Source organism: Bufo gargarizans, chromosome 3, assembly GCF_014858855.1.
Source record: "Bufo gargarizans isolate SCDJY-AF-19 chromosome 3, ASM1485885v1, whole genome shotgun sequence".
Classification (NCBI taxonomy): Eukaryota; Metazoa; Chordata; class Amphibia; order Anura; family Bufonidae; genus Bufo; species Bufo gargarizans.
The window spans coordinates 199475984-199489692 of NC_058082.1; the positions used below are offsets into that span (position 1 = coordinate 199475984).

At 42.7% G+C, this 13709-nt stretch overlaps 1 protein-coding gene across 2 annotated transcripts in view; it reads left to right on the forward strand.

The window, feature by feature from the left end:
• The window catches only part of CYFIP1 (cytoplasmic FMR1 interacting protein 1), a 116742-nt gene that overhangs the window by 81835 nt on the left and 21198 nt on the right, over window positions 1–13709 (forward strand). For both annotated transcript variants that reach the window (XM_044288152.1, XM_044288151.1), the window contains exons 24-25: window positions 2266–2409; window positions 3201–3291. In XM_044288152.1, the coding sequence (XP_044144087.1) occupies window positions 2266–2409; window positions 3201–3291 (235 nt within the window). The remainder of the gene's footprint in view (window positions 1–2265; window positions 2410–3200; window positions 3292–13709) is intronic.

Here is a 13709-nt window from a genome sequence, read left to right on the forward strand (position 1 = left end):
TTATTATATATCATATTTCTGTGCTTCCTACTGTTCATTAACTGATATTTGTTTAAATTTATTAATTTAAGAAAATTTTGTTTATTCAGTGCACCTTTATTTTTTTATTAATGTACGCTTTAATTATTTTAAAACATTTTTTTATTCTTATTAGGGAGCTTTTATCTTTCAATATGTTTTTCAAAGATATCATGCAAAGTCATAAATCTATGACACTATATTACTGCTTTTGCAAATCGTGCATTATTTCTGGACCGCCCTGGAGGCATTTGTTAGGCTATCCATATAAAACAATCAGACCCGACAACACCAAACTGGGGTTAGCAAGCAAACGACAAAGGAAGTCCCCTCATTTTGTCAGCAATGTGATCAGTATTGAAGGGGTTAATTATGGTGATCACATGTCTGGTAGCTTGGTTACTACTGTACAAGTGCCAATGCAGATTTCAGCAGCAAAAAGAAAGAGCTGAGAGGAGGAAAAGACTGTCCTTGTGGAAAGTGGCACCATCTAATAGACCGTGAATAGTTTTCGCTGTAATGAGGAGCGGATGTTTAGGATTTTACATGGGGTTAAGAGAGGATTGAATTCATTTATGACATCTAGAATACTAAGTTTATGGGACTGCCTAAGAATAGCTTACGTCAAAGTAGAATATCAAATCGGGAATGAGCCAAGAACATACACAGGAGGGAATTTATCATTACATTTTGTGCAACAGTTTGCATTTGTGATTTGGTAACGCTCTTGCTGCTTTTGGTTAGCCATTTACTTAGGTTAATGCCAGATTTGTCAACTGCAACACAAAGAAGGGAAATCTTTCTCCAGAGGGGTGGGGTGTAAAAAACTGAGGGAACACCTCTAGTCAAAAGCGTTTTGTTTACAAACGCACCAAATTCCCCGCACTACAGATCTGTGACCTTTTAGTGTATTTTTGTATTTTATAATACTGTTCAGCCGTGGATTGGATGGATGCATGTTTTTCACTGCTCTCGTTCTAGTTGAAATTACAGTTCATAAGAGGTGAGATGGCCAAGGATCCTCTACTCCATCTCCTCTTGTGCTGAAGCTTTATCTGACATGGTTGAGGCTTTTAATTAAATACAATCAAAGCTCGTTTTGCCAAAGCAGTCTTTCAGAACAGGGTCATGCTTAATCTGCACAGCATCTGCTATAATTTCTAATGAACTCTTAATAAAGAAAGCAAGGCACATCTAACTGCTCATCCTATGTCCTATAGTAGCCTGAGGTCAACATCCTTCAGTGCAGTCTGCTTGTATTTCTCTGGGGATGTATAGGTTGATGGAAAGTGATGTGTGTGTGCAGTATATGACGTAAAGATCAGATAAGCTAATATTTTAATGATCCTGAGAAAAATATTTGGCAGAGAGGCTATTCCATCACTAATGTAAAAAATGAAAAACTCTGTAACAAAGCTAGAACTGGCCGTGTACTTCCCATAGATGCAGAGATCTCCCCATTCATTGCTTTGCTACAGTTATTTCAAACTAGCAGGTCAAGTGACATGTCCTTTCTACTGCAGCTCAGGGGAATTGTCCTTAAGGGCCATGTCCTTTCTGCTGCAGCTATCCTGATCACCGCTTAGGGGTTGTATCCTTTCTGCTGCAGCTCTCTCTGTAAGGCCCCTTGCACACAAACGTGTGGCTGTGCTGCGGGCGCAAAGCACGAACACCAACCGTGGGGCAGCCGCAGCGGATCGCGGACCCATTCACTTTAATGGGTTCGAGATCCGCCTGTTCCGCAAAAAGATAGGACATGTTCTATCTTTTTGCAGAACAGAAGTACGGGATGAAACCCCACGGAAGCACTCCGTAGTGCTTCTGTAGGGTTCCGTTCTGTGCTTCCGAGATGCGGAATGCCCACGGAACGGCACCCGTGTATTGCAGATCCGCAAATGCAGTCCGCAATACGGCCACACATTCGTGTGAAAGAGGCCTAACTGTCACATCTTCAGGAAATATGGCTGGTGGCAGTTGAAGGATGGAACTGAGCATATGCATCCACTACAGCGAGGTGGACAGAGAAATGAGAAGAAAAAGAACAGTTGGCGCTATACAGATATGTTATAGAATAACTCAGGGGATATGCAAAATATTTAATTACATCCAATTACAAAAGTATTTAGGTGTTCTCCTGAGAGGATACATTACCCATTTATTGATGGACACTTCACCTGTTAAGATCTAAGGGGGCGTCATCCTCCTTCATGTCTGCAGCTTATATAGTATGCCTGTCTGTCTTCACAGAATTTGAACCTGGCATACAACAGCATTTTCAGCTACTACCGGAACTTTGTGGGCCCCCCACACTTTAAAATGATTTGCCGACTTCTAGGATACCAAGGTATTGCTGTGGTGATGGAGGAACTGCTGAAAGTTGTAAAGAGCCTGGTGAGTAGTTCTTTGATTATTATGGAAAAGGTTTTCCATCCCCATAAAATATTTCCCGAACAATCATATAAAATAATAAGAGGAGTAATGCCTTACCAATACCCCTGCTGCTCCACTTCCGACGTTCCCAGGTCCCTGCCTGTGTCTATATATACTGAGCTCCAACGATGTCATGTCAACACAAAACGTGACTGCTGCCGCAAATCAGAGCCCGCATCAATTAACTTAGGTCATGTCACTGTATCCATTGATTGGCTGAAAGGATCAAACGGATGAATCAAGCAGCAGTGAATGTAGAATCTACAAAAATTAGTGCTTTGCAGTATGGACAAATGCGAAAAATGTAGAGGCCCCAGTGCCTGCATGAGCAGCCATTAGTTTTAAAAAAAACTGAATTAAACCCTTTAAATTTTGAGTGAGGAATCATCAGCCACTCAGATGTAATGTTTTCCTATAGAATTTTATTAGGCAGAGCCAGTCTATGCTTGCTGTCTGGAAGATGAGCCTTTTATGGATTCTGGGCCACATTTATTGTGCTAATCTACATGTTGACGCTGATCCCTGATGTACTTGTTTAGCAGCATCAGCATTGCTACCGCATGATTTCTTTGCTCACCATTGTATCAGTCAATCCCATCCACAACTCATAGTAGTTCGGTGTGACTACAAATCACATGAAAGTTTAACTATTGGTATAGTTTAAGGCAAATCTTAGTACGTTTTACGATAAAAAACATTTACATATATCATTTTCTTTTATCATGTGTCTAACTATGGCTTTATACTTGTAGCTGCAAGGTACCATTCTCCAGTATGTGAACACACTGATGGAAGTGATGCCTAAGATCTGCAGGTTGCCCAGGCATGAATATGGCTCCCCAGGTTTGTTCCCTTGTAATGTTGTCAGAATGGTTCATTTCAGACGAGAACATTGTGTTCCTGTTTTCATGCTTATCATAATGAAAATGGTGTGCGTGCAGAATTTCATGCTATATGGAGAAATGATTCCCAGCATTCAAGGCCAGTTTCTCATACAAATTATAACTGAAGTATTCAGATGAGAAATAACCGCTTGTAATGTTCACTTCTGTGTAGACCTTGATGCACACAGAAGGTGAAGTCTTGTGGTGAGTAAATGCTGGAGAACGGCGGTGATAACTGTAATAATTTCTTATCCATTGACTAAGGCACCAACATGATCGGAGTATTATTACTATTATAATATATATATATATATATATATATTTATTTAATAGCACTATTAATTCCAAGGCTATGTATAGCTAAAAGGGCATATACATACAGGGTTGGATGGCTTGAAGTACAGGGCAGAATCAGATTTTATCCCAAGTCAGTGGACTTGTGAGACTGGAGAAAGCATTGTGCTAGTATCTGTAATGGATAGGCCTGGTAGGGGACTGAGTGACATCGGGAAAGATAATGGATTCCATGTTGTGTTTTAAAAAGGAGAGGAAGAATGAAGATATAGCTAACAGACATGCTGGGATTCTGAATAGCAGAAAGTGACATCAGGGCCAAAGAGGCTAATTTGAATGTCATCAACATAGCGGTGGTCTTGGAAGGCATGGGATGCTATGAGCAATCCAAGGCCAAATGTATAAATGGAGAAAAGTAAGGGACCCAGGACAGTGCCTTGAGGGACAGCAACAGAAAGAGTATGTGATGAGGAGGTAGTTTATGAATGGGAGACATTAAAAATTCTATTAGTGAGGTATGCAGAGGTCCAGCAGAGGGTCAGGTCTCTTAATGCCAAGGAATGAGAGAGTTTGCAACAGTAGACAGTGCTCAACTGTGTCAAAGGTAGGGGACTGGTCAAGGAGGAGTAAAGAGTAAATAACACTCAGATTTGGTAGCTAGCAGATCATCAATGACTTTTGATACAGTAGTGTTATTTGAGTAATGGAGTTGGAAGCTAGATTGTAGCTAATAATAAAATTAGTAGGAAAACAGGTGGGAGGACAGTTTGAGATCGACATGTTCTAGGAGTTTTGTTGTGAATGGGAGATAGCTGAATAAAAAGAATGTGTCTAGGGAAGGCTTGAGTATGCGTGTAATGGTGGCATGTTTAAATGGGTAAGGGAAGATGCCAGTTGTTAGTGATAGATTGAAGAGATGGGTTACAGCTGGGATTAACATAGTGGTAAGGTTAGGGATGTGATGGGATTGAGTCAAGGCTACAGGTGGTGAAGTGTGGTCTGGACATTAAGGCTAGGTTCACATTTGCGGCACAAACTTCTGTAGTCTGTTCTGGCAGAGGTACAAACAACCAGAGTTGTTCATATCCAGCTGGATACTGCCACTCGCCGATGGATTTCCATTGACTATAATGGGATCTGATGGGGGATCCCGACGGTTTCGGGGAAGGGGTTGGCAGCTGGGGAAGGAGGGACTGGGAATGGAGTAGGGAGTTAAAACTAGGGATCGACCGATATAGATTTTTTAGGGCCGATACCGATAATTTGTGAACTTTCAAGCCGATAATTTATACCGATATTCTGGGAATTTTCATTTTTGAAAAAAAAATAAAAAATTCCCACAAATCTGCCGAAAATTTATGTTTGTTAATGTGTATTTTTTTTGTAAATCTTTCTTTTTCATTTATATTTAATATTTTGGTGTTTTTTATTTTTATTTTTGTAACTTTTTTTTTTAACTAACTATTAGCCCCCTTAGGGACTAGAACCCTTGTCCTATTCACCCTGATAGAGAGGGGGGGGGGGCGCACTGCGCCACCAATGCGTAATACTGGGGGGGAGGCGCACTGCGCCACCAATGCTTAATACTGGGGGGCTTGGGGGGGGGGGGCGCACTGCGCCACCAATGAAGCTTAATCTCTAATTTATTCACATACAGGAGGCGGGAGCTGGCTGCAGGATCACATAGCCGGCTCCCGACCTCTATGAGCAGTAGCTGCGATCCGCGGCACCTGAGGAGTTAACTACCGCAGATCGCAGCTACAGCTCATAGAGGTCGGGAGCCGGCTATGTGATCCTGCAGCTCCCGCCTCCTGTATGTGAATAAATGAGAGATTAAGCTTCATTGGTGGCGCAGTGGCCATAGCTCCTCCCCTCCTCTTGTCCCCTGTACTTTTATTGGCTGCAGCAGCACAGGGGGAGGAGACACTGCTCCTTCTCCCCTGTCCTGCTGCTGAGGGAACAAGGAGAGCGCTGTCAGCAGCGCGATCTGTGTTCCCCATACGCTATCGGAATATTGGCAAAATAAATGCCGATACCGATAGCGTTCAAAATCCTGAATATCGGCCGATAATATCGGTAAATCCGATAATCAGTCGATCCCTAGTTAAAACAATTGTTTAGGGTTGTGGGAAAGGTGATGAGAGTAGTGAAATGGTTCTAGAGCTTGTTTGTATGTTACAAGGTTTTCCTTGGAGTTTTTCTTCCAGCGTCGTTCTGCAACTTTGCAGGATTGCCTCAGTTTGTCTAATTATTGTGCCAGAATTGTTGATTTGACGAGTCGAGAGCTGAAGTAATTGTGGTGTTTATAGAAAACAGTGGGGGAGATTTGTCAAACTGGTGTCAAGGAAAACTAGATTAGGTGTCCATAGCAACCAATCAGATTCCACCTTTCATTTTCCAAAGAAGGTCTGAAATGAAAGGTGGAATCTGACTGCATGGACATACAAGATCCTTTATTGTGGGGGGCTCTGGCTATTGATGGACAACCCTAATGAGGACCTCATATATTATTAAAGGCTGTATACACCTTCAGGGACATATTTTTTATTTATTTTTTATGATTACATTTTACTCATTTTAAGCTAAAGCTAATTTTTCAGTTGGTCTTTATTGAAAATATTGAGCCGTTCTGTTGCAAAGGGTTTACTGTTTGTCTAGTTGTGTGAATCATATACTCTTTTCTCTCACTTTGTGCCGGTCATCTAATAAACCTTATCCCTAAATTACTAAAAGGCGATAAACACTTATTTCATTCACATTGTTATCAGTAAAATAGGAATTGAGTTATAATGACCGTTTAGAAGGTCAAAGATAAGTAGCTGTTAGCGGAGCTGACTGATGAAACTAAGTGAAAATTCAGATCCTGCTACCAGAAAATCTCAAGGCTGCACAAAGACAGTGGTTCAGCATTTTTAATAAAGACCAATTGAAGAAATGATTTTAGGTCCAAATGAGTACAGTGCAAGAATAAATCAAAGATGCACCCCAAAGGTGTATATTAACCTTTAACTTATAATTCCAAAATAGGGTATTTTAAAATTAGCCATCCCCTTTAAGTGCTTTTGGCTGTTGTTTTAAAACGTCTTGGCTATTGAAAATTGCTTCGCTATTGAAAATGTATGAAATCCCCCTTTGGCATGGCGTAAAATTAAATCTGCTGAACATTTGCATAAAAAAATGCAGAACTAGCTTATTTGACTTCCTGTAAATTGCTGCCTCATATGCATGTCACAATTGTTTCATCAGACGTCAATTCTTTTATGGATAGTGCGTACATTCATTTAGAAGGCTGTTAGGTAAATACTTTTCAGTTCACATTTCTGTTACTTCTTCTCGCTGAGCTGCCTCATATATTGTGCTGCTTCTCAAAATAGCTCAGCATTAACCTTCAGGTCGGTATGGTTTTAGTGGAGCCCTGAACAAAACAGAGTGGCTCTGACTATTCTTGCAGAGAGTGCTGGTGGGTGGCAGGGTCTCTGCACTCATCAGAACACTGGAGCTTTGACATATTGTAAAGGACGGGTGGCTTAGAAGTCTACTGAAAAAATATGTTTAAGGCTGTAACTATTCTGGCATTAATTTCTACAGCCTGAAAATACACAAAATGCAATAGAATACACACAAAAAAGGGAAATACAATCACAGTTCCTTCCCGACTGTCAGCTGCTCATTCAGTGATGTAGACCGCTGCATTTATGCTCACAGTTTAATGATAGGTGCTGCTATTGCGATTGCTCGCCCTCATGCAGCTTCACTGTTTCTGGGAAAGCACGATTAGCTGCCCAGAAACGATAATTGGTGTGCCCGCAGGAACGACAGGATCACCCGATGAACAAGCGTTTCTCTCATTTATCGGGTGATAGGCAGCACGTTTAGACGGGCAGATTGTTGGGAACGATCGTTTGCAGGAATGTTTGTTCCCAATAATCTGTCTGACAATCGGGCAGTGTAAATCCACCCTTATTATCAGAACACAGTAATGATAGTAATGTTTGGATTTGGTTTGGACAGACTATTTGACAGGAGTATCTAATCTGTAAGGGGTTTTCCAGACTCATTCCATGGTAAATTTTGAGGGAAGAGAATGATCAGGCATATTAGATTTATTTTTATTTTTTTATCCAATCTTTATTTTTTAAACTCATTTTATTGAAGAAGAGTAACAAGGCATTTTTGTGGTACATTCATGACAGTGTGACAGTGTTACACAGCATATCAAATCATGCAGTATAAGAATATCATACATACTCAAGCAATTCGGTACAGGAAGGGCACATCGTTTTCTTTGCTTAGACAGTGAAAATACAATAAACTGAGTTAAACAAGAGTATCGTGTGAGACTTCAAGTATGTCAACCCCCCTAAGAACCAATAGAAACTGCTGATCCAACTGAAGTTGTTAAATGTGACTCGCACCATAGACTTTCTGAAATTTATCTGGACATTTTCTAATCCCATATATCACTTTCTCAAAGGGAATTGCCTGATTAACCAGCCGTTTCCAGATCCCCAATGTTGGTAGATCATCTGCCATCCATTTGAGAGCAATCGCCTTGCGGGCTAGAAATAGTCTCGCTTAGAAATATCTTATTGTAGTGGGACCATCCATCATTGTCCAGAATACCCAACAAGCATATCTTGGGGCATAATGGAATTGGACCTAAGCCCAGTGATGAAAGTATCCCAAGTATTGTCTGCCAATATGATTTAATGTGTGTACAATCCCACATCATATGCCAAAAATCTGCATTATTATGAGAACATCTGAGGCAGTTTGGCTGGGAAATTCTCCCCATCCTGTGCAGTCTAGTGGGGGTTAAGTAGCTGCGGTGCAACATAAATAGTTGGATTAACCTATTAATCGAGGGAGATACATTAGTGACCGCTTCCAACGCCTCTGTCCAATCCTCTGTTGAAAGATCTAGGATATTCCCCTTCCACCTGGCCTCAGCTAATATGGGTTGTGCTGATGTATGATTCTCCAGAAGGTGAGTGTAAAGTACAGATACTATGCCTCTAGGTCCCTGTGATTTAATGACCCCAATAAGAGGAAATGGCCCTATTTCCATGCTTAAACTGTTCCTGAAGGGCGTGCCTGATCTGTAGGTATTTAAAGAACTGGGTGCTATCCCAAATCGCTCTTGGATTTGTGAGAAGGAGCGTAAGATACCGTCATTATACAAATCTCGCAGTGTAACAATCCCGGACTCTTCCCAAATATGCGTTCCTTCTATTCCCTGTAAGTGGAGGAATAACGAGTTGTCCCATAAAGGTATGCTGTCGGCCCAATCCTGATATTGTCTTAATTTGGCATCCCTCCAAACCTGCTCTGCTAACCTGTGTACTTGCTGCAATTGTCTCGATAGGGATCCAGCCTTCTCAATTACTGGCCACAGGTTGGTTATACCCAGGTGCTGCTGTAAGTAATACTCCATGTTATGTAGGGGTTCTCCATTGACCCAGTTAGCTAAGAACCTCAGTTGTCCTGCAATAAAATATAAGTGAAAATTTGGCAGCGACGCTCCACCCTGCACCTTGGATCTCTGCAATGTATTCAGCACGAGTTTGTGCCTGGCTTTTCCCCCAATAAATTGGACTATTAGGGAATGTAGGCGATCAAAGAAACTCGGTGATATTGGAGTGCAAGCGTGTTCCAGTATATACAACCCCTTTGGCAATAGGATCATTTAAATTAAATTGATCCTGCCCATGATGGACAAAGGAAGTGTTTTCCACACCCTAAATTTGTCACTGAATATGGTTTCCAAAGGGGCGACATTCCTGGAATATGAGTCTCTCGGCTCTCTGGTGATAACAATCCCCAGATATTTAAAGTGGTCTACCACTCTAAGGTTATGATAGACCTCGGGCCAATTGGATCGCCATAGCGGCATCAAGGCCGACTTGGCCCAGTTAATGTGTAACCCAGAGAAGTGCCCAAATTGTTCTATAATCGTGATCGCTTGGGGCAAAGAAGTGTCCACCTCACTCATATATAGTGTAAGATCATCTGCATATAGGCCTACTCTGTCCTCTCCCCCCATCCCAACCCCTCTAAATGTCAAGTCCTGGCGGATTCGCAAGGCCAGATGTTCAATAGCAATTGCAAACAACAGGGGAAGAGAGAGGGCACCCCTGCCTCGTGCCCCTCTGCAGAGAAAAGGAGGGGGAGGCTGTACCATTAACTAAGATACTAGCCCTGTGGTTACTGTATATTATCCGGATCCACTGTAGAAACCCAGGACCGAAGCCAAATTTCTCTAGTGCTTTCATCAAGTATGGCCATTCCAGCGAATCGAAGGCTTTGGCCGTATCTAATGAAGCCATCGCCCACTGTCTACCGTGGTGGATTCCAATTTGGGCTATGATTTGCGCTCTGCGAATGTTATTGGAGGTCGATCTACCTGGTATAAACCCAGTTTGATCACAGTGTATTAAGCTAGTTATTATTTTGTTTAGCCTGTTGGCCAAGATCCTTGTCAGGATTTTGTAATCCAAGTTTAGTAAGAATATTGACCGATAAGAGGCACAATCCATCGGATCTTTATCCGGTTTGAGAATCACTACTATGGACGCCTCATAGGAGTCTGGGAGTTTGCCTAGACGCCACGCCTCCTTGAACATCTCCTTCAACTGAGGCCCAAGGATATCAACATACTTGGAGTATACCTCCAGTGGCAGCCCATCAGGACCTGGGGATTTCCCATTTGCTAATCCGTTAATTGCATCCTGTATCTCCTCTAGAGTTATATCCTCCTCCAGTAGGTTGCTGTCTTCCATGGAGTGTGTCGGACAGGTTACCTCATCTAAATAGTGCTCAAGTTCCATCTCAGAGTATGTCACTCGCGTTTGATATAACTCTTGATAGAAGTCAGCAAAGAATTCACAAGATGGAGGGCACTCGAATGGCTGGGTGTATATATATGGAGTCAGATTACAGATATGGTAGATAACCTATTGTTTATTAATTGCATATAACATTCATCATATAGGATTGCACCACTCAGTCAATCGATAGTAGTGGTGTGATGGTCACAAGATGAGATGGATGTACAGTATAATTGCCCTATATAATTAACAACTGGATAAATACACTATAATAAGCATACATTAAAAGAAAAAGAGACCTACTTATGCAGGTGATCAGTCTGCATATAGGTCCTATATAAAATTTATAAGTGTGCACATTGGGGTAGTCTGTATAAAATAAGGTCAGGTAAAATTCGTGCTGATGTAGGTTCACTTGTATCCTGGAGGAGCAGTCACTTTACAAAAAAGAAGAGAGGAACAGTCTTACCGCATAAAGCTGGATCCCAGGGAGCTGTTGCGGAGGGGCGTCTGTGTTGACAATAGTCCGATCCTGTATACCGTTGGTGCGCACGTGGTCCTCGGCGTCCTCCGGCGTGTTCCCCTGTCACGGCTTCGAGTCTCTGCTGTGTTCCCCGTAATACAGGAAATGACGTTTCGGTGCACTCTCGCACCTTCATCAGTGGTCACCACTAATGAAGGTGCGAGAGTGCACCGAAACACGTTTGGTTCGATAAAGGATAGTACATGGACTTTGAATAAATCGAGAAATAACTATAGGTGAATATTCATCAAACAGATCGCAACTTTCTGAAGAAATCGGTCAACTGATCGGAACAACAGACTGTCACTGCCGGTCATACAGAATCGTCATTTCCTGTATTACGGGGAACACAGCAGAGACTCAAGAAGCCGTGACAGAGGAACACGCCGAGGACCACGTGCGCACCAACTGTATACAGGATCGGACTATTGTCAACACAGACGCCCCTTCGCAACAGCTCCCTGGGATCCTTGCTTGTGTGGATACTGGGCCGCAAATATGGTCGCAGTTTGCAGAAGTGCCAAGTCAGCAGGAGGGGGACAGTAAATGTTCAGAACCACAAATGGAGTACCAGTCACATGTGCATAAACAAAAACGTATCTTCCCTCAAGGTCACTTTCAATCGCATGTAACTCCCACCTAAGAGAGCGGTTGATTAACAGACACTCCCCTGGAGTGTGAGGTACCGTACGAGTGATATGCACACTGAACCCATGATTTCTGAAGTCTACCGGCTGTGTCGGCCGTTAAGTGAGTTTCTTGCAAACGGAGTATGTGAGAGGCATACCTGCGGACATGTGCAAAGACGGACATTCTCTTACCCACGTCCCCTAAACATTCCAGGACATTAGCACTAGGGTGGCCATATTGTTTGTATCTCGTATCTAAATGCGAGTCTGCACTTCTGCTGCAATTTCAAATAGCCTCCTCCCACCGAACTACTCTGTACAGTCACATATCTACCTGTAGTTGGTTATCTACCACATAATGCCAAAACAAAGTATATAAGCTTAAGGCAAAACAAAACATGCCATAAACGAACACTAAAATAAAGTGAATATTGCCCAACGCGGGAAAGTGACTTCCCAGTGGCTACAAAGTCAGGGACCTGCATATTACAAGGTGGTAGAAAGTTATGCAGGTATCTGACCAGCTCCCTACATATATAGTATAGCATACTGACATTTAACTAATGGCGTACACACGAAACAATGAAACTCACTCTGAATAGGCTGTACGCAATCATTAAAGAGTCCATAACTGCATATTTTTCGCATAATGGAAATGACGACTCTCCATCGCCAATGTTTATAGTATGTCCCGTCAGTAATGTCCCCGGGCAAAAGATGAGATAGTGATGTTATACCGCTTCTTAAGATGACGCCACTTTTAACCCCTGACGCAATTTTCTGACGACCCAATCATCCGCCTCTTTGGGGTCAGTAAAGAAATGCTATTTTTTTTTTCCCATCCACCACCCGCAGCCTGGCGGGGTATGCCATGGAATATGGTAAGTTCAAGTCCCGAAGCCTTCTTTTTACAGAAACAAAAGTTGCCCTTTTCTTCTGAAGCTTCGCTGAAAAATCAGGAAACAAGGACACTTTGGCATTTTCATGCATGATGGTCTGCTTCCTCCTCGCATGGGTAAGGATAAGATTGCGATCCTTCCAATTCAACATGCGTGCTAACAACGGTCTAGGTGGAGCTCCAGGTGGTGGTGGGCGAGCTGGAACCCTGTGGGCTCGCTCCACCGCATATGCCATAGAGAAGGCTGCTTCAGGAAAGCTAGATCTGAACCAGGTTTCCAGGAAGGCGGCTGGATCCGACCCCTCCGTTCTCTCTGGTAGGCCCTCCTGGCCCTGTTTTCCAGGTCATCACACTTGCCTCCAGAGGGAGACCGAATCTTCCAGGGCATGAATCTTGGCAGATATGGGATGAGTGAGGTCCTCTAGCTCAGAGATCCTCTCTTCCGCTCCCCTCACCTGCTCTCTGAGTTGTTGAACATCTTGTCTAAGGAGACCTACATCCACACGTACCTTGTCAATCTTGGTAGTGAGGGAACTTTGACAGGCCAGGATCGCTGACAAGAGTTGTTCATGTGCCTCTTTCGGTGAGAGCTCTATCGCCTCCGGTTCGTCACTGATTACTTGCTGGGCCGCCTGGCCGCGAGTATGTTGAGTACGGGGTGTACTAGCTGTTGCAGCGCCATGTTGGTTATCTTGGCGCGCAAATTCTTTCAGGCGTTCAGCCGCTGCTTGAGCCTTGCTAGGTCCCATCTTTAGGATTCGTAGGTTCTCGTTGTGTTGTAAGTCTGTTTTATTGTCGGGGTGATCGTGTCAGTGCTCAGGATTGATCAGGATCATAAACAGGAGCCGAAGCTCAGATCAGATGCGGCCGCTCATGTCGGCAGTTAGCCACGCCCCCCTATCCAATCTTTATTTAAGATTTTTCTTTTGTGCATAGAGCATTATAAGAAACATTGTACAAATGAACAATGAAGAAGAACATATAACATATCCTTGGTCTGAGACAGAAGATACATAGCGCATGATTGGGTACATATAAAGACAATAAAAAGACAAAGTAATTGCTTGTGTCTAACAACGCCATCTACACACTATAATGGTGAGCCTAAGCAGTAGTATAATGAGGTTATACATTTTAACGACAACTTAACGGTCCAAATCTTACACAAAGCATTCGGATTGCAAAGCTTCGCTACAAGATATACAA